Source organism: Drechmeria coniospora, chromosome 03, assembly GCF_001625195.1.
Source record: "Drechmeria coniospora strain ARSEF 6962 chromosome 03, whole genome shotgun sequence".
Taxonomy (NCBI): domain Eukaryota; kingdom Fungi; phylum Ascomycota; class Sordariomycetes; order Hypocreales; family Ophiocordycipitaceae; genus Drechmeria; species Drechmeria coniospora.
The window spans coordinates 4,956,360-4,984,213 of NC_054391.1; the positions used below are offsets into that span (position 1 = coordinate 4,956,360).

Below are 27,854 nucleotides of genomic sequence, written 5' to 3' on the forward strand. Positions count from 1 at the left end.
ATTTAACCGCACCAGCAAAGGCGCCATGCACCACCCAATTCTGTCTAACCTATGCCTGGAGCGTCGGCCTCGCCTTCGCCGCAAGAAAACAACGCCATATCTCACCCCTCCAATGATGAGAAGTAATGCCAGCTTGGATGGAATGTGGGAATAAGGTAAAGATTTATCCCATCTGGCGTACATGGATGAAATTGAAATTGAAAAACTTCTTGCTCCTACTATGACGAGAACTTGAGACACGGCCAATGACGCAATGAACTGGGGACATCGCGACACGACGACGGCGGTCCGTAACCAAAACTATGGGATGATTCAGCGTCAACCGCACGCACCATGTGTATTTTACCTGCTTTCTTCGTACGTGCTCATTCATGACTCATCTGGCCATGTTTTCATTCCACTTTCTTTCACCACCATAACATGGTCATTTCAATCTCAAACGGTTCTCACCATCCGTTCACGCCCGCCAGCTCGGCGGTCGATCTTGAGGCTTGCTGCCCCAGTCGGACTCGTGAGCACCGAGCTCGAGCTCGAGCGTCCAGCCGTGGGTGAAGAATTCATGTCCTATCCACGATCTGGTCCACTTCTTGCCATTCAACGTTGCTTTTTGGATATGCAGCTTCTTGTACGACGGGTCAAAGCCCAGATTTCGCACTGTTGCCGTTTTGCCCGTCAGAGGTGACTTGATGCTGATCTCCTCAAAGAATGGCGGGGTGATAAGGTAGACATTCTGGCCAGCTACGGGAAACAGTCCCAGAATGGAGAAGAAGAGAAATGCGCCCATGGCACCTGAGTCGTCGTTGCCCGGAAGCCCACCAGGGGTGGCATTGAACGAGTTCGGGATGTATGTGTGGATACGTTTGGCCGAGAGAGAAGGCCGGCCGGCGTAATGGTAGAGGAAGACGGTGAGGAAGACGGGTTCGTTGGAGATGTCGGCCAGACCACTGGCTTGGAAGAAGTCGAGTCGGGAAATGAAGGCATCGTCCCCACCGACGAGAGAGATGAGGGACGAGATGGCGTGCGGAACGAAGCTATCACCGACGGCCTGTCAGCCTTTGGCGTGGAGTGCGAGAACGAAGCAGGACCCACAACATGTACTGCCATATGCTGGCTTCAAACGTTTCGCTCGGGTTCGTCGTCAACGAGCAAAAGGTGGCCAGAGAGGAGCAGGCGATGGGGTCCTGGAAACCCCACGTACCATTCATGTACTTGGGTTGGAAAAAGCCCCGAAAGCCGGTGTCGGTTCCGTTGATGACGGAAATCTGGTCTTCCTTCCAGAGGTTCTTCCAGTTCATACTGCGGGCCATGTATTTGGAAAACTCTTGCCCTCTGCCGAGGCCGTCGGCGAGGGTGGCGAGACAAAAATCGTTATAAGAGTACTCCAGCGTGCGTGAGACGCTGCGAGAGTTGGTTCCGAACCCGATGGGATCGAAATCGAGATAGGGGACATAGTGGAGGGTACGCCAACTCTGCAAACCGCCGCGGCCGTGGTACGACCACTCCAATGGCTCTTCCTCGGCATCGACGGTGATTGCCTCTAGGGCCAGTTCCCAGTCGATTGTGGTTGACAGGTTCTTGACGTAAGCGTCGACAAGGACGACATCGGCGTTCGACCCCCCTTGGGTCCAGCCGTTGCACATGGACATGTGACAGTCTGGCAGCCAACCCTCGTGGGAGTACATGTCGAGCAGGGACTGGACCATCTGGACCTGGGCTCGAGGGTCGACGATGGTGAGGAGGGGATGTTGCACACGGAAACTGTCCCATATGCTGCGCAGCGTCCGTCAGCCTGACGACCTGGGAAGGGGCGGCGCTGGTGTATACACTGCGGTGGGTATCGGCAGACATGGGAAAATTGCATGCCTGGGCTCACCAGTAAAAGGAATCAAAGTACGGCCTGCCTGTATCCCAATGGGGATTCTCGCCTGTGTAGTTCTGAGGCGATATCATGTTTCTGTACACGCCGCTCCAGAAGCTCCTGACAATGTCTTTGGCAGCTCCGCCGCTCTTGATGCGGATTGGATCGAGCTTCTCGCGCCAGATGTTCCTTGCCGTCGACACGAGCCTATCAAAGTCGTTGAGCGCGTCGGGAATCTCTCTCTCGGCACTGCTGCAGGCCTGCTCGGCGCTCTTGAAGCTCATCCCCACGCGGGCGGTGACGGTCCTATCGCCGTCCCTGTCAAGGGCAAATTTCGCGAAACCGCCGGCCTCGAGATAAAATAGATTGAAGCCCCTGGTGACGTGTATTTGCTTGGGCTCGCTTCCGGCCCGATTATTGACCCAAACACCCGTATCGACGACTCTGGGGCCGAAGAAGTCGACGCAAAAGTACGAGGCGTAGGAGCCGGCACCGAAGCTGGGCAGAAAGGTGCCGTTCCCGACCATGCGACCGGAGTGCTCGTCGACGGTGATGGAAGCATTCTGCCTGCTCTTCCAGAGATCCGTCAGGTCGAGCAGGATGACGGGCTGGCGGGCTTCTCCTGGACGAAAGGTGAAGCGGTAGAGCGCAGCATGCTCCGACGAAGTCATCTCGGCAGCCACACCATTCTCGAGCTCGATGTAAAATCTGCCGGGCTCGGCTTTCACACTGCTTTCCCGATAGCGCACCTTGCGGTCTCCGATACGAAACCTGCAGCTGCTCAGGTCGTCGCCGTCGCACAGCTGCGGGAAGAGGGGGAAATTTCCGAGGCTCGGGTTCCCGCCCGTGCCACTGTCGTGCAGGCTCGAGAAACCTGTGACGTTGCTCCCGTCGAGGCCGAAGCCGCCCGTGTTCTGGCCATCGACATCGGCCACTGCTTTGGCGAGACCGTAGGGCAGAGTGGCGCCGGCAAAGACATTCCCGCCATTTCTGGAGCCGATGAGGGGATCAACGTGCACCAGAGGGTCACATTTTACTTTCGAGATCAGGAGGAGCAGGAGGAAGCAGCGGAAGAAGAGGAGAGGAAGCAAACGAGAGGTTCCTAGACCTGTGCATAGTCGACTCATCGCACAGAGGCTTGACGTCTTAATAGATCACCAACGCACTATGCCTGTGGCGGAGATGAAGCTCGAAGCGTTGATGAAGAAACTGGCGCAGCATGGACAGAATGAACAGTACAAATATGCGTAGGGAATCTAACGACTATGAAGAATTTATCAATCGATACCTTGTCTCTGCAACCTCGTGAGGGGATAGCTCTGACGAATGGCCACCTCGCTGGATGGCTCCTTCCCCTCAGTGCAACCGGATGGATGTATGCCATTCCCACTTGGTATCGTTGGTATCGGACAGCTTGAGCTACAAAAGTACAACATGTACCTGATTATCTGCAAATGGTGGGTGGCAGTGAGGTGAGACGTTATACATGTACTTGAAGAAGTGGCATTGCAGGTGAAACTGCAAGCACACGCTTGTATGCGTCGTTCTGCAGGATCCCTACTTTGCCAACTCTACCCAGTCGTCAACGATTCTGGGTGGGCCAAAGATGAAGGTTCTCATCTGGTCGTCAACCCTCGACAGAGACCCAACACTCCCATCCGGCCTGCCCTCTGCCGGCCTCGAACTTAGCATGCGGGACGACGATGGCTGCCAGAATCCGCTCCATTCCTCTTGTACAAGTGCTCGTTGCATCTTGACTTTCATGCGGCTTGGCGATGCAAAGAATGAACGCTCGGGCAATCCATCCGCATGCCACCTCCTTCCGTCTCCAAGTCATCACGAACCAGTCCGGCTTGCTCAAGACGGTATTGGACATACGAACGACGGACGGTGCACGCCGAACAAAAGGCCGATAAAAGAAAGGGGAGAGAAGATGGCATCTTGCCGCTCAACACAAGGGCGTGGACGGAAGCCGAGGGGATCGTCTTGTCGCTCCGTACCGTGACTCAGGCCTTCTTGAACCCTCCATTCTCCTGCATGATGCCAATGACGGGTTCGAGCAGCCGTGGTAGGCACTCGGCCGCATCTTCGTCAAAGGCAAAGTCGCCCGGTTGCAGGCTCAGCAGCGCCGATTCGTCGACTGCTTCCGGGTTCACCGTCACAACGCGAGCGCCACGACGCTTCGCCGTCGAAATGTATCCCGCGGCGGGCCAGACTTGAGCAGAGGTGCCTATGACGAGCATGAGGTCCTGTCGAAGCAGCGTTAGTTGGTGCCGATGAAGGGCGGCACTCGGATCCCACGGTCGGGTCCCGTTCAACCTACCACCTTGCCGTCATTCAGCCAGTCGTCGATGCCACGGAGCATTTCACCATCCAGCGCCTCCTCGAACCAGACGACGGCCGGACGCTGCAGGCCGACCTTGCACTTGGGGCATTTCGGCAGCTCCTCTTCCGGCACGTGCCTGACGCGGTGGTACGGGTCGAGCAAGGGGAGACGCTCTCCCGGCGGCGGGTCCTCGGCGGCGGGGGCCAGCGGTGGGCAGAAGGGATCGTCAAAGTTGTCGCGCTCCATCCAATCGCAGCCGTCGGCGGAGCACTTGATGTCGAAGAGCGAGCCGTGAAGAGCCCGGAGCTGCTCCGGAGCGTGGCCTGCCCGCTGGGAGAGATCTGCAGGTGCCGAGAAAGTTTCACGTCAGCACCGGCAGGGACATGACGCGGGTGGGCTCTCTCGCGCGCCGCACAGCAGACCGTCGTTACTTACTGTCGACGTTTTGCGTGAGACACAAGAAATCTTTATTCTCCTTGGCCAGCTGAGCGAGAGCCCGGTGGGCAGGGTTCGGGCTGGCCTTGAGACAGGCATGACGCCTGTACGCGTAGAAGAGCCAAACGATGCCGGGGTCGGCCCGGAAGGCCGTCATGGTGGCAAGCTTGGTGGCATCGTGATTTCGCCAGTAGCCGCCGGCACCGCGGAAGGTCGGTAGGCCGGACGAGGCAGACAAGCCGGCGCCGCAGAGGGCGAGGATGCGACGACTAGATCGGAGCACTTCGTGGAAGGCTTCGACGTCGTTGCGGGGCGCCATACGGAGCAGGGAAGCGAAGGGGGAGGGGGGAAGATGGAGGACAGGCGGAACAGTGGTCTGGTCTCAGTGGCAGGCGGTGACCGACTTGGGTGATGTGCGCAACCGGCTAACTTTTAAGCAGCGCCCGCTGTATCTCGCACGCTATCCCCGGCGTCGAGATGCTGAACTGATCAGAGGGAGACAACCGCAAGGGGCAACATGGAGAAGAGCGATTCTGGCAGGCGCGAAGAGATGGGCGAAGCAAGAGTGAAACGAAAGATTCGGGACGACGTGGGCCGGGCTGACAGTTTGTCGTATTCTGCATGCACGTCATGAGGATTTGCACATTGGGCACCAGGCGGTCACGGTGAACGAATGGCGGAGAGGTCGGGGGGTTCTGTACGGCGGCGTATGGAGTCGACGTTGGAGCAATCATACACTAAGTGCCAGCTAGATCAGGACTCGGCATTGACCGGGACTCGCGAGCACGACGAGCGCGGACGAGGCGACGTACTCGGCCGTCGGGCAGCAAAAGTACTTACACATCACAGACAGACATCTTGATGCCGTTTCCCTCTGTTCGAGGCCGCCGGGGGGGGGGGGAGCGGGGCACCGGATGGACGCGAGACCGGTTACAAAAGGAGCTCGGGCAGAGTGCCGTTCGTTCCCGTTGATGGCGTCGATGACGTTGATGGCGACGTGGACGGCATGAACAGGTCGATTCCCAGGCATAACACTGTCGGAAGGCAGATTGAGGCGAAGCAGCGACTGCTGGCGATGAATACCAGCACGCGCGGCAGTGCCCAGCAACGAATGTGTCTGCAGAGATGTCGTTGCAGGAGGCGTCATCAATTGTAGGTATGTATTACACCGCCATACTGTAGGGAGAACAGGCAACGCGCTCGGCACATGACTTGCAGAGGCTTCCACACGCAGTGATGCCAACCACAACACACATCTCGGGGATGTGCGTTTCCGTACGGAGTACTCCGTACGGAGTACTTGCAGTACAATTACGAACGGTTATTATTGCGGAATACATGTACTTGGGTGCACGTTGTAGTTGTACTTGCTGTACGGAGTAGCCTGAAGGTAATTACCAAGTACATGTACATGTACGGAGTACTGTAGTTGTAGGGAGTAAGTACTGTAAGTACGGAGTACAAGTAGGTTTTATTCAAGTGCTTAGTGGGGGTTCCAAAAATAAAACAGAGCGGGGCAGCGATTACGAACAAGGACTCGTAAGTGTATTGTTATTCGTACTCCGTACTCCGTACTTACGGTACAACTAATACTTGTGGAGTGCTAGAATTCCACCAGTACTTGTGCTCCGTCCTGGTACAGCTGGAAAAGTAAGTACAACCAGGTACAGTCTGAAGTACATGCATTAGTTACTTGCTACTAACTTGAGTATTAAGTGCTTGTAGATGGATGGTTTTGTATCCAAGCACTACTTGTACAGGTAATCCCTCGTGCTCCAGCGTACTCTGTACTTGTATGAATGCATGTGGACATCACTCATGCACATTGCGTTTGTGTGCTATAATCGTTGTAAGTACGGAGTACTGTAGTTGTACACCCAAGTACGGAGTTCGGGGCACTTACATGTACTTACTGCACTACAGCAATAATTGTAGGTGTACTGTACATCCACTTTTCACATGCATGGGTATGAGACGCGCTTGCACGACTAAGTGGACTTGCACTCGCTCGTACCACGCACGATGCATGCTAGTATGCAGGATTGGATCAACATCCTGTTTGACCATGCCACTGGTAATTTCTGGTAGCATGACGACTTGCATGCTGCACACTTTGCGCTGTGGTCGAATGCATGTATATTTGTTTGCCAATAGACCATTCTGGATGCCTGGTCAAGATTAAGCGCGGGGTGGGTACGCAGACCATTTCGGCCTATTGACTCGGTTGCCCGGGTGCCAGAACAGGCCAATGGCTTCATCCGCAGATGTGCCATGCCATCTCCATTCGGGCTCGCCTCGGAGGAGCGATCTGCGTCTGCCGTTTCCGCATTGGATTGGTTTCCATCAATATCCACGTGTGTTCAGTGTAGGTGTACGTACTTACAGTATGCGCCCTGATAGACGTACCCGTGATTCACCAGTCGGTGCATACTTGTCACGTGCGGTTGGGGGGGGGGGGGGGGGGGAGGCGCTGGGCAAGGCGGGGGAGGCACTGGGGAACAACGATACGGGTACGTACAAGTACATGCACGTGAGAATCCAAACGATGCAAGGGAGGTTCCCATCAAGACCAAGAAAGTCGTGCGCCCTCGGATGCTAGCCAAGGCATGTAGATATCATGGCCCATGGTAAGTAAGGGTGCGTCGGAGCTGAGCGTGTGCTTCCTCCCCGCCTCCTACCGCTTGCCGAGGATTGCGACGACTGTCTCACACTCTATTGCCTAGGGCGAGGATCGAGCGTGGAATGCGGCATCGACGCTCGTCGGGAAACGCGTGGCACCTCTAGCCTCCCGCTGGCATTCCGGTTCGAGGGGCGCCCGCGCCCGCCCGACGCCGCCCGCGCCCCGCGAGCTCGATGCCCCGAAGCTGCTCGCTCGCGCTTGCATCGCACATGTCGATAGTCTCCTTGGGGCCCTCGGCGGACGGGGAAGGCATCGAGACTTGTAGACGCCACCACCACGGACACGGCTCCTCCACCTTCTTCCCTTCCTTTGCCTCCACTGCTGCGGATGAGGACGGGGTTGAGGTGACGCGTGGCGGCGAATAGGGTTGGAATGTGGCATCGTGTCGCCCGCTTGTCTCGCAGCGCACGAGGCGGCCACTTACTGCGATGGGGTGAATTGCTGCCGCATTCTCGGAACGCTCGTGCCGGGGCGCCAGCCTCGTTTGATCTATCAAGGACAAGCCGGAGGAAGCAAGTAATGCTTGCACTTGCGCACACCCACAGGCCGACAAGTAAGTACTTACATGCACGGAGTCCAGGTGTTGGTGTACGAAGTATCCGTACTTAGAACACTGTACTGTCAGTACCTTTTTCAGTACTTACCTATTGTACAGTACTTGAGTGCAAGCATGTACAAGTAGGTGCAAGGACATAAGTACCTATATGTGTACTGTACTCTGTACGCTCACGAGTACTGTACTGTAGGTGTATTAATCCGTACATGAACTCGGAGGAACACTTAGGAACATGAACAAGCAATCAGGTGCAAAAAAATATATAATACTCATATTTGCATGGTGCCTTTCATGTATTACCTGCACTTGCACGCACTGTTCGTAATTGTACGTGTGCCAGCACAGTGCGCTTCCACAGTCTGCACGACGCGAGATAGGACATGGTCAATATTAGACGTACAAGCACGTATGAATTGCGACAGCTTGCAGAAGAAGCTGGCACCTCGAGGCGGAGGAATCCTGTGCCGTTCTTATCCAGCGTTGGTGTGTTGCTGCTAGGTCGCAACCCGACACATGTTGCAACGTTTCGCGGGGCTGGAGAGCGAAATACGAGCTCCATTGCTTGCTACGTGCAACCAACACCAACCACCGACGAGCACTCGACCAAGTCTTGCGTCTCGGATGGCGTGGTGGGGGGGAGGTGTGCACTAGGGCATCATGATGACTTGATCGATTCGACATGAACACGTTGGTGTAGATGAGTACGGAGTGGACGTAGTTGTACTGTACACGTGCATGATTGTACTCTAGTAATACTCCGTAAGTACTTACTGTAATCATGCACGTGTACAGTACATACCAAGTACATGTACAAGTACAAGTAGGCATCCACACACGCACTTGACTTGGGTGTATAATTAGAACCCGAGCTGCCGGAACAAGTGAAGGGTTCAACTAGTGCACTGTGGCGGCGGCTGTGACGGCGACGTCCTTCGACCACAATGCGTACATGCTGTGGGTGTGACTGGGGCGCGAGCCAGCGCACCGACTGATGCCAAGGAGTGGTCGTGTCTGTCGTCTCTGCATCTTGTCCTGGAGGGCCGCCACCATTGACCGGTTCAAGCTTGCTTGGCGACACCGCAAGGAGGCTGAGAATAGCACAAACTTGCCGTGGTAGAATAACTCCAGATGGAATGGGCTCGTATGGCGTACAAATAATTACAACGAATTACGCGGTATTGTACAGGTATACTGACAGTGCTTGGTGCAGGAGGCCAAGTAGCCAGACAACGGATTGGTGGAACCAATTTCCCTTGTAGCACGCTAGCCGCCACTCCTAGGCACCAACGCAAGTTCTTGTATGGTTTACGGAGTAATAATTACAGTACTTACATGTACTTACAGTACCGTCTTGCTGTCCGCCGTACTCCGCACCGTACACCAAATTACGAGGGATACCATCCCCCGCCGTACTTGTACCGTACTGTAGGAGGTTTTCAATGTGCATACAACGCACTCCCTGCACTTTCACTTCCCAGCTCCGCTCACGGCAAGTAATTAATACAGTACAACTACTCCGTACGGAGTATTAATACAGTACACTAATACTTGTACTCCGATTGCAAGCACCACGGCCGCGCACGCTGGGTACGACGACGATAGTCGAAATCCTTGGGCGCGCATGCACATTGGTGTGCCTGCTGTGCTGCACATGCAAGAATTCTCCCATCCAACCCTACAGTGCCCCGTGCTCCGTTCATGAACGGTGCATCACACTTGATGTGGTCGGTGCATGTGGAAGAAACCCAAGTACCATGGGTGTGCTGTGCGCCGTGTGGTGTGAAGCATTTGCCACCGTGGCCAGCCGAGAAGCATCCTGCCACGGCCGTGGCCGAGATGAAGACGACTGGCCAGTCATTGCACGCACACGGTGGCATTCTGTCACAGCCCCGCGGCTTGGCCGTCGCCATCATGGGGAACGGAAGACAAGCGCACACAAAGTCCGCTGCAGTGCAGTACATGTGCTTGGGTGTGCTTGCACGTACCGCACCTGCTGGTACTCCGTACCTGGTACTGACTTGCAAGGGACTGCAAAGTCCATTCCACAGGCCTGCGACGTGGGCACCTTGGCAGACAAAGCTCAGCCCCTCTTGGCGTATCAGACGCACTCGTAAGTACTCGTTCAAGTCCTTGCATGGAACGATGGACGAGAAGACGCAGTGTGTATGCGGCGAATCGGTGCATCGACAGGGTCCTTGTTTCAGACCGTTCTGGCGTCGGGGCCTCGGCACCGTTTGACAGGCGAATCTAACGCTTCCGCCGGGGACCGGTTTCAGGGGAGACCTGCGGCTTGTTTGGCGGCACAGACCTCGCCCAGAGGCCATTGAGCGGTACCGTAGGCACTGCCGCTGGGATGCGGCGGGGCGGGACCGAGCACGGCCAAGCACAGGACTTGCACGGAGAACTGTACAGTACACCTACATGTACAAATGCTGAATACAACCTACCCAAGTACTTGGGTGAGTACTTACTTACAATACTAGGTACCTACTAGGTAGTAGTTACCTTACTATCTTGTACTGCACTTGCATACTTGTGCTCCGTACATGCAAGTGCACCGACAAGTACCTGAAAGCTTGTACCAATGCTAGTACCTAGTACTTGCGTATTCCTTGCAGTCGGTTGCTTTACGCCAGCCCCGGGCCACTTCCAGTCGCGCGGCGACAAACCTGTGCGACGGTGACGCGGTCGGTACCTGTGGTGCGTGGAACGCTCACCAAACGAGCAGCACGCCAGGTGTACGTGCATGTACGGAGTACCGTATGTGAACTATTTTAGTACGTAGGTACTTATACTCCGCACACGTAGGTGCCCTTGCAGTACCTTGGTGCAGTACAAGCAGTCCTTTGCAAGAGCATGCGCCGCACCGTGATGGAATGTGCAGTACATGCACGAGCACGTTTGGCGTACAGAGTACTGTAATTACAGCGAGTTGATGCACAGGTACTCCGTACTTACTTGTACTTGTGATCTTCCGAGGGGCGCCGTCCGAGGGACGACAATTCAGCTGGGCACCGAGGACCCCTCCTCGTCCCCTCAACGGCAACAGGTTGACGGAGAACGAAACTGATGTCGGTGTTTGTTTACTTGCATGGCGAGACAGAGGCTGCCAGGACGTCCTGGACAGACGTGTCAGGACAGTTACACACATCGGCAGATCATGCATGAAAGGCCAGCCGATTCGTACTACCTGCAGGTCCCTCCGATCTCTGGTCTTGCACCACGCGGGCGGCCGCCCCGGTAAGCAGCAGGTACTAGTATTGAAAACGACTACCAGTAGGGGGTACAAGCACTGTACTTTGGTGGACGTACAGCACCCAGGCGACGGCAATCTGGCGCGATATCCAGGAGGCCAACTCGCCTCCAAATATTATCGTTACTTGTACGGAGTACATGCAAGTACAACTACAGTAAGTAACTGCACAAGTAATACTCCGTACTTACTGTACACCATATTGCATACAGCACAAGCAAGTGGTTTGATTAGTACCTGGTACGAAGGTAGGTGATGTCGGAGTACTCCGTATCCGTAGTGTACATGGAACTAGCACTCAAGTACTCCGTGCACTGCAAGTACATTACTTATAGCACTCGTAGGTGCGTGCCTTTCAGCGGTATTCAACACTACTTGTACACATACAGTACTGTAGACGACGAAGCACTTACTGTACTGTACTTACTCGTACCTGCGGGGTGCAGGCAATCGCATCTACAGTACTTGTCGTTGAACAAACATGTACCTGTACACACTAGGGACTCTAGACTCTATGCATGCAAGTACAGTACTTGCATGTAATCAAGTATCTTTCAGGCTGTGCTCCGTTGGCCGAATGATCAACCTTGACGCCGTCTCCACAACCTCCCTCGCGCTTGGCGGCTGTGGCGCAACGGCCCATGCGAGAAGCGTGCTGTCATCAAGGGTGCATAAGGGTCTGGGTGACGAACTTGAGGGTACGGCGCTGTGCGGAGCACCTTCGGAGTACTTGTACTTGCTTACTCGTAAGTACAAGCACTTGTCGCCCCGGCATAATGCGGGACCCAGGCCATGGCACCTTCCGCGGACGTCACGACACGGAGATAGCATGCGCTCCGCAATTAATTACTCGTTCACGAGCACGTTTACAGTACTCGCACCGTGCAGCAGGCCCAAATTAGAGTACGTGCTCCACCGACTTACATGTACAGTACTTACTCGCCACCGCGCAAGTACTCATACTCAAGTAATGGTCCTGACTGATACTTGCACTGCGGCGAGGCGACGACGTGGGCGACAGAAATAAAGCGCGAGCACGGCCAGTACTCCGTTCGTGTGAGTGCGGCATGTAATATCACTTCCCGTGCTTGTGTCAAGTTCGAACCGAAGCGGCCACAAAGACGCCCAACCACCCGAGGGGAAACGCAAGGCGTCGACGAAAGGTACCAAGGCACACGTTCATGTACAGTAGTTGTACTGTGCATGCAAGTAGTACTCGACGCTCATTGTTTTTTTTTGTCCGACGCCTCGGCCGCCGACCATGGCAGGGCAGGCCAGGGTAAGGGTGGTTGGCTACCCGTTTCGATCATTTTGTCTCAGCGCCACCGACCGCCTCGACCATTTCGCCTCATGCCGAATCCTGGTTGGCCTCGCCATCCCTGTCCCTCCGTCGGCGCAGTAGCAGGCAGCCGGCAGGGATCCTGTGCGGCGCCACCCCTGGCGGCTTGGCTGACGACGAATACGGAGCGAGTCGTGTGTTTTTCGATCTGCTGCCTGCTATCCAAGTAGCGTGCCTGCTAGTGCATGGATGGCGCTACACCGCACCCGCACGCCTGAATGTGCATGTGCAGCACTTGCGCATGTATGGAGTACTTGCCCCTGCATGGAAATTGGCGCCGCCAATCAAGTACATGTACATCGCACTGTTCGGTACGGCGACAGTGCTTGGCGGCACCCCCGTGTGCACGACTGTACATGTACTTGCTTGCACTTACACATGCTGTTACATCGTCGGAGTCGCTGCTGCTCCGTACCCTTTGTCCGGGCGGCTGAAGCTCCTTCGAGCTCACGACTAGCCTCCTCCCCGACGGGTACCTTTGTATCCGCACGCCGGCCTCGATGGGGACGGCATAGGGGTCTAGGTGTCGGTTCCCGTCGAGCGAGGGAGTATTAATCCCATCGTCATCCGCCTCCCTCCCCCGTCCTCGCCTCCCTCCCCTTCCTTCCCTTCCGCTCTCGCCCCCGTCGTCTCTCGCTGAACATATCCACCACCACCCTCGTTTCTTCCTTTTTTTCTCCTCTTCTTTTGCCTCGTCGTCCGTCCGTCTCGCTTTGCTCCTTGCATCGCCACGAGAGCCGAGAGTCTTTCCTCACGACAACCTGTTCCAGCGAAGCCGACGGCAGAAGCAAAAATGTTCAACAAGGCCTTCTCCGCCGCCGCCGTGGCCCTCGCCGCCTCGTCGGTCGTTTCCGCCCAGACCTTCAGCACCTGCAACCCCATGAAGGAGTGTGAGTGGCCTCGCTCGTCGCCGTCGTCGGGAACCAACCAGCTGACATGACGCGTCTCGCGCCTGTAGCCTGCCCTGCCGACCCAGCCTTCTGTGCCAAGGTCGACTGCGACTTGAGGAAGGGCGACTGCGAAATGTTCAAGCCGCTCAAGGGCACCACCGTCGAGCATACGGACAAGGGTGCCGTCTTCAGCATCGAGAAGGATCTGCAGGGTCCCACCCTCCGCACCCCAAAGTACATCTTCTACGGCCGCGTCGACGTCGAGGTCCAGGCCGCCAAGGGCCAGGGCATCGTCACCAGCGTCGTTCTCCAGTCCGATGATCTGGACGAGGTATGCTCGCCGGCCTGCGTCGCATCTTGAACGTTGAATGGCACGACTAATCGCGCTGGCACAGATTGACTGGGAATGGGTTGGTACCAACAGCACCAATGTACTGTCCAACTACTTCAGCAAGGGCAACACCTCCATCTACGACCGCGGCAAGGACCACCCCGTCGACGACGCCCTCGGTCGCTTCCACACCTATTCGATCGAGTGGACCCCCGACGCCCTCGTCTGGCTCATCGACAACGTCGAGGTTCGCCGCCTGAACAACGTCGGCCTCGTCGGCAGCAGCGCCTTCCCCCAGTCCCCCATGCAGCTCAGGATCGGCACCTGGGTCGGCGGTGGCAAGGACACCGCCCCGGATACAGTCAAGTGGGCTGGCGGCTACACCAATTTCGACGACGGTCCATTCCTCGGCTACTACAAGAAGGTCACCGTTGTCGACTATGCCGGCACTGGCAAGCCCTGCCAGGGCGGTGTAAAGGAGTACGTTTACTCCGACCGCAGCGGCCAGTCCAAGAGCATCAACGTCGTCGGCGGCAGCGACGAGGACACCAGCAGCGAGAGCGCCAGTGCCACCGCCACCAGTGTCGAGTCGACCTCCTCGGCGACGGAGCTGGCCAAGTCGAGCCATACTTCGGTCGCCTCCGAGCCGACAAGCCAGTCCACCGCCGTCGCCAGACCCGCTGGGAACAGCACCGGCGCCCACACCGGCACCCACACCGGCCCGGCCCCTTCCAGCACCGGCGTCTATGCCACTCCCTCGACCCTTCCCTCCTCCGGCGCCGAGCGTGGTGCCGTCTTCGCCAGCTTCTTCCTCGCCGTCGCCGGCGTCCTCGTTGCCATTCTGTAAGGGAGCGAGGCGGAATCAAGAACCGAGACTTGGCCATATCTTTCAACCAATGTACTTTGCCTGTACAGCTTATTTTTAATACTGGTCACGGACCCGACGTGCACGCAGTGCGAGCGAAGCACTGCGAGCGAAAGGACAAGGCCATTCTAATAGTATACTCTTTCGAAGATGTTGCAAGAAAGAAACCCCCACAGGGCCCTTCACACGCATAACGGACGAGAGCATGGAGAGAAGATCATGGAGTGCATCAGCGGTGGTTGATTTCTTGCGCTAAATTTTTTCGCTGTCGCCGGATCGGCTACCCGCACGCATTCATACCATCACTTGAATGGGACAGGAGGAAGGATCGGCGGCACGAACAAAAATGACTTGTTTACTTGAGCACTTGCATGCATTAGATGTGCGGAAGCGGGGGAGGTTGGCTGGCAGACCGGGGCATTGCTCTGAAATCTCATGTGTATGCCACCAGAGTACGAGTATTACTCCGTACAAGTATAAGTGTGTGTTCTTGGCTATAGCATAGGATCCTCACGGTAAATTGGAATACCCACCGAAAACAAAGGGGCACTTTGTCCATGTACGGATTGCAGAATGCAGAGTACTCGTAATCGTACAAGACGTGTGTGAGCACTATTCCTGTAGACATGAGCTAAAGGGCGAAACGCTGGCATTGGCCGGTGCCCCATGTATCGGATGAGCCTTGCCAAGTTGAATCTGCGACGTGACTCTGAACGGAAATTGCACGGCGCCTGCTATGGCACAGCAAGGGCGTTGGCTCATGTGGCTCATCAATCAACATGACCTCACAGGTGGCCATCCTTACTCGCCGCCAAGACGGCGCTTGACCAGTCTCTGCGTGTCGTCAAGTTTGAAATAGGCTGGCGGATTGTAATACACAGTAAGCTTGCTTCTCTTGGGCTGCCCAGCTTACCTGTCGTCGGTTCCACTTGGCCGATTATTTCCTCGAGTAGGGGGAGGGTGTTGCAGGGCGGTGTTATTGAGGACTGTACCGTAGACCTACTTGTACTTGCATTGGTTCTTGCATGTACAAGTACTGCGTACTTGCATGTGGATATACTTATAAGTATAATACAACTATAACGACAAGTACATGTACAACTAAGTAGTAAGTAGGTGTACTCCGTACTCCGTATGCCAGTTATTCTTATACAATTTCAAGTCCGTATTATCACTCACCAGAGTACGGAGTACTCCGCACGCAAGTACAGTTCTTGGTAATGTACTTCGTACATGTGTACATGTACTCTGTAATTACTGTCCTTAGGTATAATAATGGCACATGTACTCCGTGCTCCGTATTGGGACGGATGATTACTTGCCCTGAACTCCGTACTTGTACAAGCACATGTACTCCGTACTCCGTACAAGTACTTCAGAATTACTGTACATACTTAAGTGCATGTACGGCTGTAGTTGTACTCCGTTCTCCGTACTTCTGGTACTATTACCTGCACGAAACGATGAGGCTCAACTGTACAGCAGTTGTACATGTACTTGCTCCGTACGGAGTATACATGCACAAGTACTCCGTAAGTACAGTACGAGCATGAAATTACATTCAACTAGTATGTGTACACTATTTGCACAACTGCAGTTCGTCTGCACAGAGTGCTCCGTACTCCCGGAGGTTCTGGATTGCGGAAAATGCGGAAGCGGCATGCTCCATATGAGCTAACTGGGGTTCTGCCCATGCCGACTTCCGAGACCCTTTGCAGGAAAAGAAACAAAAGAAAAAAAAAATAACCCACATCATGACAACATAAAATAGAGTCAAGGCGAGAGAGCCAAAAAGATGAGAATCCATCGGAAATCCCATACTCCGGTACAGGGAATCGAACCCTGGGCTGCTCGGTGAGAGCGAGCGATGTTAGCCACTACACCATACCGGATGATGACTTGTTATAGACGCCAGCCTTATTACCATCTATGCAGATTCACAGACACCGAGGCACAAGACAATGGGTGGGGTGCAGCGGCAATGAGCCGCGATGGTGCAACCTCCCATTGTGGATGGTAAAGTTCAACCTCGTTCACTCATCCAAGGACATATGCTGCATGTAATCAAAGACACGTGTTTGAATGGCATGTGGCCTACGAGTGTGCGTTGGCTTCTGGCAATGAGAAAGGAAACAATCCGTGTCGTCCAAAGGCTCGTGGAAAAAAAAAAGACAGCATCAAGTCTCCCCCCGTGGTGTGCATGGCAGGGTCTGGCTTCCTCGGCATAACCCTCTACAGGGTTTTGAAAACGCCAACGTCGGTCCACGCCTTGCGCACCGTCCTGGCGGCATCCTCGCCAAACTTATCCTTGGCGCAGGCCACCGTCACGTCGGCAAACTGTTTGAAGGTGCATCTCGGAGGCACGCGACCGCCCGTCATGGCCTTCCACCAGATCTGGCCGGCCCTCTCCCAAGAATACCCGCCAAAGGCGACGGCGGCCAGGTAAAAGGCCTTGTTGGGAATGCCAGAGTAGATGTGGACTCCGCCGTTGTCGTCGTATTTCCTCTCGTAGTGCCGCATGTTGTCCACCTGAGGGTCTTTGCCCTACGTTTCGTCAGCACAAAGCCGCCGCGAAAAGATGCGGCGCCGACAACGTACGAAACGCGCGTCATCGTAGGCCTTGCCTGGATTCTTCATGCTTCGAAGGGCGAGACCCTTTACGCCAGGCAAGAGGCACCCTTCGCCGATCAGCCAGTCTGCATCGACTGCCTTTTCGTTGTCGACCCTTTGCTTGACCATGATGCCAAAGACATCGGAAACGTGCTCGTTGAGGGCGCCGGATTGATCGTAGTAGTCGAGGGGGCTCGTGTGTTCCGTGATGGCATGCGCCAGCTCGTGGCCGATTACATCGATGCAGCCCGTGAAGTTGCCGAGGAATTCACCGCCGTCGCCAAAAACCATCTGCATCTCCTCCGGGTCCCAAACTGACCCATGTCAGCAACGACGGGGCACATGTCCTCGTCGAGGGGGGGTACGCACAAGCATTCTCGTACTCGTCGCCAAAGTGGACCGAGCTGATGACGTCGGCGTTTTTGTTGTCAAGCGATCTCCATCCGAGAATGTCCTTGTAAAAGCTGAGAACGTGGCCGACGTTGTCGTAGGCAAGATTGACGTCCTTGTCGCCGACCCTGGCCTCTCCTTCGGCACGAACCAACTCACCGGGAAGATCGATTTCATTTTCCGACTTCTTCGCATCGTACACGGCACGATAGGGTGAATCGTTCGCCTCGCTCTCGCCATCCTCGTACGTGGCGGCAAGTTCTGCACAAGATAAGCTGATGGGCGTCAACGGTTGGAGGATGCAAATCATCATGCCTTGCTGCGACACCCGCCGTCTGGCCTCGAGGACCTGCAGATGAGACAAGGCTCGTGCAGCTCGTCTGCGAGTGCATTCTGTGACGAACGGTGACATCGACAGTCGCGTGAGAACATCCTGGGGAATAAACGGTGTTGGGAGAAACCGAGCACCGCAAGCAGTTCTGCGAGACTGGACTGTTGTTGCCCCGCGGTCCTGCAGGGAGCCAGTCATACGCTCATGGGTTGCAAGAGATGCCTGGGCCCTCTTGCGGATATCCTCCGTGTTGTGCGTCGACTGGGCGATGGCACGGAGAAGATGAGGTGGGACGATGAAGCAGAGGCAAGACATGATGGCTTCTTCGAATCAAAGATGCCTTGGGGTTTGAATGTTTGAATGGTTGGGGTATGGGGTTTGCATATACTTGTAGCTGTTGCTGGAACTCGATAGGGGCTTGTAGTCGTAGGTAGTGATGTTGGAGAGCGCGTGGTGCAGCGAGGTATGTTGCAGAAATTCTGGGATATACGGCGAGCCAGTTGAAGCCTTCCCAAGCACATCGTCGTACGGAGGAGGTGCTGCCCGAAGCCGCAAAGGAAGCAAGGCAGTCATCACCGCCGTGACTGCCCTTGTGGTCGCAGTCCACCTTCCCCAGGGACGACACTTGCGTTCTGCCTACTCTGTGATGCGTCTCTCGGCAGGACAGATGAGCTGACCTGAGCTGGTCATATCTTGATAGAACCTACCTTGGGCAACCTTGATGAGGGGCGGTGATGGAAGGCTTTACTGATTCTGGCGAGGGGGCGTGACGAGGCGGAGAGAAGACAAGGATCTGGCCATGGCCTTGGAGGCAAGGAAGGGAGAAAAACTCATCATCACGCCCGCCTGCGAGGAAATCCTCGGCACCATCGTCCGGCTCACCTGCCATCTCAAGCGAAGTAGGGAGGTTCGGCATCGGCAGTGAACAAGTGAGCCATCCACTTGAGCTACACAACAGGCCCCCCGTCACGGACAAGGATGCTGCGCTCGGGTCTTGGGGGATGGATGGGATCTGCCACCTCTGCCGCCTACCGGCACTCTCGAGCGACATGCGGGCCCCTGTAGAGCTCTGGAGCAAGGGACAGCCATCGTCTGGTTTGACATGGAGAACGTTTCGCACAATTTCCAAGACTGAGCAACAGGATATCACATTCCAGCATCGTCTAATTCGTCCAAGCCAACGCTTTTCTGCATAGACCTTGACTGGAGTCGGGCAGGATGCACAGGGATTCATCCATCGTACACGTGGGCCCGTGTGACGGACCTCGTACGCTCCAGGCTTCCAATTTGTCGGACAACCAATTTGTCAGTTTGGGGGGTATAATCAGGAAGCGTGGCAGGTGCTTTCCCTCGACCATGCCGTGCCATGCATTCGCACAGAGTACACGACTTGAATGAAAATATTCACATGCATCGCCGACATGCCACCATCCGGTAAACGCCAGGGCTCGCATGACCCGCGCACGGGTGGGAGAAAACAAATGCGAAAGAGGAGAGGTGATGCTGCTCAATTGGTGGGTGGATGAGATCGTCTTTGCATTTTACCGACTCAGCGTTGCTTGGTTGAAACTGTCAAGCACCGTCTCCTTCATGTCCTGCTTGCCGGGTTCCGGCACGCTCTGTTCTGATGAGGCCTGATCGACGGCCTTTTGCTCGCCAGTCTCGGCACGAGGGGCGGCGACGGATTTTTGGGCCATGGACCGGGCCTGAGCCTCGCCAACCTTGCCGTAGACGCTGAGGCCCGTGGCAATCATGCCGCCAATGTCGCCGACATTGCCGGGCACCACGACGGCCGTGCCCTCCTTGGCCAGCTTCCCAAAGGCATCGACGTACTTTTCCGCCACCGTCAAGCTGACGGCTCCCCGGGCACCTTCCTCGCCGTCCGTGATGCTCCGGGCAACGGCCTCGATGCCCTGGGCGGTGGCCCGAGCCTTCAGCAGGATCGCCTGCGCATCACCGTCCGCCGTGTTGACGCGCTCGGCACGAAGGGCCTCGGACGCGAGAATGACGCTCTGCTTCTTGCCCTCGGCGATGTTGATGGCGCTCTGCCGCTGTCCTTCGGAGTCGAGAATCTCGGCCCGCTTGGAGCGCTCGGCCGTGACCTGGCGGTGCATGGCCTCGACGACAGCCGCGGGCGCATGAATGTCTCGGATTTCGTATCGCAAGCAGGTGACGCCCCAAGCCTCGGCGGCGTCGTTGATGGCGGCCGTGATGTTGGTGTTGAGCGCGGCACGCTCCTTGAGCACGTGATCGAGGCTGAGCTGACCGATTTCGGACCGCATCGTCGTTTGCGCCAGTTGAGAGATGGCATATTCTGCATCTTCGACGCCGTAGCTACCGAGTTCGTCGTGGGTTAGCGTCGTGGAGCAGCAGCGCGAAAGAAGACGCCGGCAGGATCCGAGCGGCGAGGCGACTCACCTCGCCTTGTAGGCATCAAACACTCTCGTGAACAGGACGCCGTCGAGCTCGAGCGTCACGTTATCGGCCGTGATGGCGCTCTGGCTCGGAATCTCAATGGCCACCTCCTTCAGGTTCTTCACGTAGGCGATGCGATCGATGAAGGGCATGAGGATCGCGAGGCCCGGCTCCAGGATGCGGTTGAACTTGCCCATGCGCTCGACGATCCATGCCGTCTGCTGCGGCACGAAGCGCACGACCGTGTTCGCCGGCAGACGCGGCTTCTGAAAGTAGGATGGCAGCGGCGTCGCGAAGCTGGACGGGAGCCTCGCCTGGGTGGACGTGGAAAAGAGACGAGCGACCGCGAGGCTGGAGGACACGGGAGCTGCCCGCGAAAGGGCGGCTCGCGTGAGGGACGTGACCATTGGAGCGGCGTTGCGTACGTCAGAGCCGCAGGATGCGAATCTCAACACTCATGGGACACGGAGCCGCAGGGTGGAAGAGTTGGATCGTGATGGCTGGTGAAGTGGGACGTTGGATGTCAGTTGCAAAACGTGAGGCAGCTAAGCTATCTGAACACCAGTAGGTGATTGGCTTGGACCAGGCTACAGCGCAGTAGCAAGGCGCTGTACTGTACGGAGTAGAGTAATATGTACTAGGTAAGTAAGTACAAGTACGTACGTGTTCGCAGTAAATACAGTACAATACTGTACGCATTTGCAGTATTTAGAAGTACATGTACAGTACATATTGTACAGTATAAGTATGTCCGTACTTGTAAGTACTGTACTGTAGAATGGTGCCGAGTAATAATTACGGAGTATGCTGTAATAATTGATCAGGCACCAATGCCAAACAAAGGCCGACAATTACCCGCTGGCCAGAAGCTTGGTGGATGGATCCCGTCACCCCATCAGCGTGCCGTACTCCGTAAGTACATGTACTTGTCTGCGCAACTGTATGGGCATTACTTACTTGAACATGTAGGTACCTGTACAAGTACTCTAGCACATGGCAGGGACACCATGCTGGAGGGGAGTGATGATCACGTAGTGGGGCAACACCATGTGCTACCGTGACTGCCCCGCGCTGCCGTTGCCAATTCCGAGCTTCCCCATGGACCCAGCACTTCAATCATAGGGCGCCTTGGCATCTCCTTTCCACGAAAACTCCCCCACCAGTCGAGAAAACGGGAAAGAGGAAGCAGGACCATCGATAGACGAGGAGAGGACATTCGAAGCCATGTCCGCCAAAGTCCCCCGCAACTTCCGCCTGCTGGAGGAGCTCGAGAAGGGAGAGAAGGGGCTCGGTGCCGAGGCTTGCAGCTACGGCCTTGAGGATGGCGAGGATCTCCTCATGAGCAACTGGAACGGCACTATCCTGGGCCCTCCTCACGTACGCCTTCCCTCTTTTCCGATTCTTTTGCTGTCACGTTCTTGTCTCGCTCGCTGTCGGCTTCCATGGCGACGGGCTCGAGCTGCCAGTACGACATGCTAATGATCCCATGGATGCAGAGCGTCCACGAGAACCGCATCTACAGTGTCAAGATGCACTGCGGCGAGCGATACCCCGACGAGCCGCCGACGATTCAATTTGTCAGCCAGGTCAATCTGCCTTGCGTCAACCCACGCAACGGCGTCGTTGATCCCAAGCAGCTGCCTTGTCTGGCGCAGTGGAAGCGTGAGAACACCATGGAGACGGTCCTCATCGAGCTTCGAAGGTGCCGTACCCTCCTTCCACCCCGGAATCATCAGCATGATGCATTTGAGCAAGTGGTAATGGGCTAACCAACGGACCCCCGCAGATATATGGCTGCCCCTGCCAACAAGAAGATCCCGCAGCCGCCCGAAGGCACGACCTACTCATAGCTCCAACCAGTTCCGTTCGATGACGAGGCTCGTAGCATAGACGGGTGCGGTTGAGAACAGAAAGAGGCGGTACGACGAGAAGCGCAAAGCTTGACAAGCCATTACGATTCCACAGCAAAAAAAATGAGAATAAACTTGATCAATATTCGTGGAAGTCATGTAGTCGCAGGTGATTTCGGCACAATCATTTCGCATGCACCGAAGCTGCGGCATAAGATAAAAGAGTCGTGGAGCATTACACCCTTGCGAATTGATATTCCTCAATTTAGTCCCAGCACGACATTTCGTAACCAAGCATGGCTCCAATTCTTGGCAACGTCTCAGCCTCGCTCAAAATCTATATTCATTGCTCACCCTGAAATGCACATGTACAGGTACGGCTCGTCAAGATGATAATTTCCAACGCACAGAACACTTTCATGAAAAGTTCTACATGAAAAAATCATACCTCCTCTTCGGCCCCGGCGATTCCACTGTCAAACAAAGGGGGTCCAACAGCGCTCAGGCGGGCCGCCGTCTTGCTCAGCACCACCCGATTCCCTGGATCGTCGAAAAAGAACATCGGAGAGATGGGACTGTCCGGCCGCGGGACATCTTGTTCTTCTGCCGCTGGAACTGGCTCGCCCAGCACTTCGCAGCAGCTAGGGAAATTACCTGCGCACCGCAACGAAGTGGATGGTGACGGCAGCGAGCAGCAATGGGCCCCGGCCCCCGCGTCTCGACTGGCAGAATCCTTCGCGTGGTCCGAAACGGGAGAGAGGGCCGCATCCCAATCCCAAATGTCCTCCAGATCCGGCTTCGGCTCCATGTCGTAAACGGGCACCTCGTACGGTGACAGCTGAATGGCCTTTTCAAACAACCTCGACCCGGTTGGCGGGTGAAGATTCATCGTGCCGGCAGTGTCTCTCACCGAAGTGTCGTCTCGACGGGCAACTTCGATGGATGAATGCCGTCGGCTAGAACGGCGGTGTTTTGAGGGACGGCGGGCGGGTGGATGATGCTTCAACGATGCTTCATCGATCGAACTACTTGATTCGTTGTTCGTCGTCGGCGGGACAGGAAAGCAAAAGTCGATGGTCGACCCGGTCGTCGTCGCCTGGGTAGTCTTGAAGCGGAGAGATCTTGACCTTCGCTTATGTGGGCGAGATTCTTCGCGTCCATGCCGCGTTTGTTTCTCACCCTCCTCGTCCTCGTTGTATTCTTCCAAGTTGGCAAGGATCCTGCTGCGAAATGATTGTTGTTTCTTTCGTATCGCCGCCAGAAGCATCTCTTCCTGGCGCGTGATGGCTACGATGCGGCTGTGGCCACCGTGCCCATCAGCGGGAGACGGAGCAGAATGCAGGTACAAGCCGACCGACGTTGGGCTCAGGGGCGGCGTGAGCTGGTCGGCGACACGGGCGCTGGACGCTCGTTGGAAGACACCATGGTCAAAGTTCATGCCTCGAGCCAGCGGCAGCCTGGCCTGTGCTGGGCCGATATCGGATAGACGCCGAGCATTCACTGCATTTCCGGCGCGAGTTTCTTGAAGGCCGTGGTCGGACTTTGTTTGCCAAGTCAAGGTTGAGTTGACGGAGAAATTGGACATGAGAGAGGCGCGTCGAGATGACGGCGAGCTGGTGGCCTGGAAGCCGTAGCGAGAAGTCGCATTGGCACCTTCGGAACCATCGGGAAGGGGATACATGCTCGAGGGAGCAAAGCTGGCATGCTTGTTCGACTTGACCGCCTGGCCAGAATGTCCTTCACCCGTCCTCACACCTTGGGAAGTGCTGGGGCGAGGCGGTCTGTGCGGAGGAATATCATCATCACACTTGGATCGTTGCGCGGAACTTTTTTTCGTCACGCTCCTGGTAGTGTTGGCGGTGGCCGCAGGTGATGCGACGCAGCTGTACTCGGCTTCGGAATCGGAAGAGAGCATCAAGACGCTCGTACGGTTCAGGTCGGCAGATTCCAAGACGCAATTGGTTTTCTTGGATGCCTTGGGTTTGCGTGCATACCTGCTCGAAGTGCTTATCGCCTCGATCGGCGGCGATGATGAGCTGGCGAACCTCGCCGTCTGTGGTGTGGTGGGAGCCGAGCACTGGGGAAAGGGCCGGTACGTCTTGCTCTCTCGACAGCTCCGGGAGCGAGCTTTCAAGCCGTTTCCGGTTTTATCCTGGCAGGGAACGACGGGCAGCGAATCCGGGCCCATCACGGCCTCGATCGACACTTTCTCGTAGCGGTTGTACAAGGTGGGCAGCTCGCTCAGTGCCGTGTTGCGCGGCGACCGGTCGCTCCCGCCGGTAGCTGGCCGGACACCTTCTGCGGCCGCTTCTTGGCAGAATTTCTCGTCCGTGTGCCTTTTCGGTCTCGCGTGTGCGACATTCGCGGCGGGTGATGGCAAGGAAGGTGAGGTCATGCCAGACTCGACACCATCGTCGTCCACCTCTTGCTGCGCAGACGAGGCTCTCTTGCTTTGCCGGCGGTCCAGCAGAAATCCGGTGAGGGCCAATGTCGCCGGCTTCTTCGCCGCCCTGCTCTTCATGTTGCCCATGCCGGCACTCGCCGCCTTGGGGGGTAGGCCGATGGCCATGGCGGACGAGGAGGTCTGCTGCGAGATGGAGAGGGGCAGCTTTGTCTTGTCGTACCACGACTTGATGGTCAAGGACGAGCCACTCTTACGCAGGAAGCTGGAAGCGAGCGACTTCCTGTCCTCGGAACCGTCTACGGATACGGTGCCAGCGAGGGGTTGTCGATGATGGGTGGCGTCTTCCAAATGCTCGCCCCAGCCGTTCTCGGAACCGGCGATGACGACAGGGTGCATATCGTCCATGTCGCGTGCCTCGGAGCCATAATACGAAGAGCTCATCGTCGTCGTGCTGGAGCGGTTGTCGCTCAACGTTGGGGATGAGGCGGCTTCGGCCACTTCCTGGGGGTTCATCGCCATGGCCTCGTGCGTGCAAGGCGTCTTGCTCAAGGGTTCGGCGTCTGGCGGGTGGGATGCCGTCTTCTTCTTGCGCCCAGAGATGGAAAAGGGAAATCGAGGCATCGCCTTGCGTTTCCAAGCTGGATCGGAGCAACACTACCAACTAGTGCACCTAATACTCGGCGAAGCGGAACAAGGTTTCATGCGTAGACCGGACAGCAAGACGCAAGGCCTAGAGGCGAAACGGAGCTCGGCTTCGCCTGGTGTCTGCCTGCCAGGGTGTACTTGATGCAACGACAGGGCAATCGGCGCCTATCGCGGACGCGGAATTGTTCGGCTTCACCTTGCCTCCGCTTGCCAGGGCGTACTTGATGCAACGGCAGGGCAAACGGCACCTGTGGCGGCCGCGGAAATGTTCATCTGCCGGCCAGGCTCTTGCTCGCCCTGTCCCTGGCAGTACAATACCTTGCAACCCGGCGGTTCGGTTCGGTTCGGTTCGGTTTGGCAGGCTGCTTAGCAGGTTGGCAGAATGCTTAGCAGCTCCGGCAAAGGCTCGATGGCAAAGCGAATACGAACAAGGGGACATCAGCAGGCAAGCTCGGCAGATGCAAACAGCACCGAAAAATGATGTCCTGGGTTCGGGTGCGTCTCCACCATCTAATTAGAAGCAATTTGCAGGTGCAGGCAGGAGAGGGGGGCATGAGGTGATGGAGCCCCCCGGGACTGAGGGATAGGCCGCTTCGGGTGGGAGAGCACGAATAATTCGGCGGAGACTGATGGTGCTGATGGCATGGGCATACATGTGCAATGCGGTGGGGGATTTATTCGCGGGCGGCCGATGGTAATGAGGGAAGCGAGGCGGACAACGTCGGTCACGGGCGGTCCGTGATCCGTGATCGATCCTCACTGACGAGCCAGGATGACGATGAGGAAGGCAAGGTACCGGGGGGGGGAGGGGGGCAAGTACCTCATAGTACCTTCTCCCAGAAGGGAATGCACGAAGGGAAAGTTCGTCGTGCTTTCCTATCGCGGCGATCAAACGGGAAGGAGCAAACAATACGCCATGGACGTCTAGGTAGGACGGACTGGCGGTGCAGCATGTACCAGGTACGGCGTGCGGTGACTCCTATTACTTGGTACCTGGGAGGCCGATGAATTGCACGGCACCCTTGGTGGCTCTGGGGGCTTGCGACGGTCAGCGTTGGTGGTGGCCGACTATTTGGCCGATCTCCGTCCTCCATTGCCATGGCAGGGTGCGAGTGGGAAGAAGCGGTGGGGAGAGTGGTCCGTGACGTCGAGGCTCCATGCCATGGCTTGGTGGCCTCAGCCTGATGGTCAGACCAGCCGACGGGACCGCCGTTGCAGGCGGATCCATCGGTGAAGCGAACGGAAGAAGCGCATGTCTCACAGCCATGATTCAGATGGCCCGACAAAGGTTGAGAATGGCGGGTGCCCCGCTAGTTCTGCGAGCCGGTTCCACGGACGGACGAGCGTACGAGCGAGCAGCGACGAGGCGAGGAAGCTATTCCCGTCTGCCCGGACTCGCACGTACTTGAGGTAGTAGAACTGGCATGCTAGGCACCAGGCAGCGAGAAGTACCTCTTGCCTAGGGAGCATTACAGGCTACAAGTACCTACAGTACGTTGTATTTGGAGTGCCCGTACTGTACGGAGTGGTACTAGGTGCCCATGTAACGTTTCCGTACCGCTGTACAAGTACCCGAGATGCAACACCTACAAGTAATGCTTGTACTCATAGGTATCGTACATGTACTTATGCATCTGTATATGTGCCGGGGTACGCAATGTCCTAGTCCTGCATTAGGAGCTCGAGCTTGCTCCGTATTACTTGCGTCTACAGTACATGCACAGTCCGGGGTATGTTGCGGTGAGTTTCAACACCTACATGTACTGCACATGTGCTCCGTACCTAGCATGGCCAACATGAATTACCCAAGTACCTACGCAGGACCTGCTTGTACATGTGCGATCAACAGTACGATGCTAGGGCAAAAGGGGAAGGAAAAGCCATGGACGAGGCGCGCTGGAAATGAACCGAGTTTGCTGCGGCAGAGCATGAGCACCCGACGTCAGCACCACGTACTTGCACTCCATTCGTAATGTGCGAGTGCTGCAAGTACATTGGTATTATTACCATCAATTAGGTATTATTACTTGCCGCTAGGTGCCTACAGTATACAGTGGCAACCTGATACTATTGCGTGTAGAAGCACAGTACTTACAGTGTACTGGGCAGCACATGTACACGTATGTCCCAACCGAGTGGTGCATTGTTCGTTCGTCCCCCACGCCACTCTCCGTTCCGAATGTGCGAGACATCCAAGCAATTACACTGCACAGGGCCCTCGACACGCATCCTCCTCTCAGGAGACGACCGTGGACTGATGTACGAGTGCAGTGCAAGTCGAGCGTACGCCAATGACCGTCGAGCAAAGTGCAAACAAGGCGTGCCCCGCGATGGTCTGCGAGCATTTTTATTGAACCTTTTTATTGACCAACACTGCACGGGCCATCGTGACTCGCCTCGTTGGACTCGGATTTGCATTGGGTGCACAGGCGGGAGAGATTGCAGCAGCACAGACAAACAGATGCCGGAGTCGACACCCGACAGTCGCGTCCCCGCGTCTGGAGGGTTTGCTAGAGTCCCTGCCGGCGGCACCAAAGAGCGCAGGTGCAAGAAGGGTACGGCGCGAATGGCATGGCGGCAGCGAATTTGGCCCAGCAAGACCTTCTAAAGGTATTACTCCGTACCGCCTCAGTTTGTCCTCGGCAGTGGATCGTCGGATCCTGACCGGCGACTCCG

General features: G+C 56.2%; 7 protein-coding genes and 1 non-coding gene across 8 annotated transcripts; 2 read left to right on the forward strand and 6 right to left on the reverse strand.

Annotated features, from left to right (window-relative positions):
• Window positions 1-457: 457 nt before the first annotated feature.
• DCS_07058 (glycoside hydrolase family 92 protein) lies at window positions 458-2,985 on the reverse strand (the record flags this gene model as incomplete). The annotated part of the gene is made up of 3 exons (XM_040804344.1): window positions 458-1,031; window positions 1,090-1,770; window positions 1,874-2,985. 3 exons carry the CDS (start codon window positions 2,983-2,985, stop codon window positions 458-460), a joined length of 2,367 nt encoding a protein of 788 aa, XP_040654448.1.
• Window positions 2,986-3,864: 879 nt separating this feature from the next.
• On the reverse strand, window positions 3,865-4,938 carry DCS_07059 (SIR2 family histone deacetylase; the record flags this gene model as incomplete). Its single annotated transcript, XM_040804345.1, has 3 exons — window positions 3,865-4,107; window positions 4,182-4,525; window positions 4,620-4,938. 3 exons carry the CDS (start codon window positions 4,936-4,938, stop codon window positions 3,865-3,867), a joined length of 906 nt encoding a protein of 301 aa, XP_040654449.1.
• Window positions 4,939-13,240: 8,302 nt separating this feature from the next.
• On the forward strand, window positions 13,241-14,515 carry DCS_07060 (uncharacterized protein; the record flags this gene model as incomplete). Its single annotated transcript, XM_040804346.1, has 3 exons — window positions 13,241-13,337; window positions 13,406-13,668; window positions 13,733-14,515. 3 exons carry the CDS (start codon window positions 13,241-13,243, stop codon window positions 14,513-14,515), a joined length of 1,143 nt encoding a protein of 380 aa, XP_040654450.1.
• A 1,838-nt stretch (window positions 14,516-16,353) lies between these two features.
• Window positions 16,354-16,425, reverse strand: DCS_t90. The gene has a single exon. It is a non-coding gene; the product is annotated as a tRNA-Glu (tRNA).
• A 340-nt stretch (window positions 16,426-16,765) lies between these two features.
• On the reverse strand, window positions 16,766-18,179 carry DCS_07061 (metalloprotease; the record flags this gene model as incomplete). The annotated part of the gene is made up of 3 exons (XM_040804347.1): window positions 16,766-17,077; window positions 17,132-17,457; window positions 17,513-18,179. The coding sequence occupies 3 exons, from the start codon at window positions 18,177-18,179 to the stop codon at window positions 16,766-16,768; spliced, it is 1,305 nt and encodes a 434-aa protein (XP_040654451.1).
• A 1,226-nt stretch (window positions 18,180-19,405) lies between these two features.
• DCS_07062 (stomatin family protein) lies at window positions 19,406-20,686 on the reverse strand (the record flags this gene model as incomplete). Its single annotated transcript, XM_040804348.1, has 2 exons — window positions 19,406-20,198; window positions 20,283-20,686. The coding sequence occupies 2 exons, from the start codon at window positions 20,684-20,686 to the stop codon at window positions 19,406-19,408; spliced, it is 1,197 nt and encodes a 398-aa protein (XP_040654452.1).
• A 340-nt stretch (window positions 20,687-21,026) lies between these two features.
• Window positions 21,027-22,129, forward strand: DCS_07063 (ubiquitin-conjugating enzyme variant MMS2; the record flags this gene model as incomplete). Its single annotated transcript, XM_040804349.1, has 5 exons — window positions 21,027-21,038; window positions 21,104-21,244; window positions 21,402-21,656; window positions 21,776-21,981; window positions 22,066-22,129. 5 exons carry the CDS (start codon window positions 21,027-21,029, stop codon window positions 22,127-22,129), a joined length of 678 nt encoding a protein of 225 aa, XP_040654453.1.
• A 442-nt stretch (window positions 22,130-22,571) lies between these two features.
• DCS_07064 (uncharacterized protein) lies at window positions 22,572-25,154 on the reverse strand (the record flags this gene model as incomplete). The annotated part of the gene is made up of 1 exon (XM_040804350.1): window positions 22,572-25,154. The coding sequence occupies one exon, from the start codon at window positions 25,152-25,154 to the stop codon at window positions 22,572-22,574; it is 2,583 nt and encodes an 860-aa protein (XP_040654454.1).
• Between the last annotated feature and the right edge of the window lie 2,700 nt (window positions 25,155-27,854).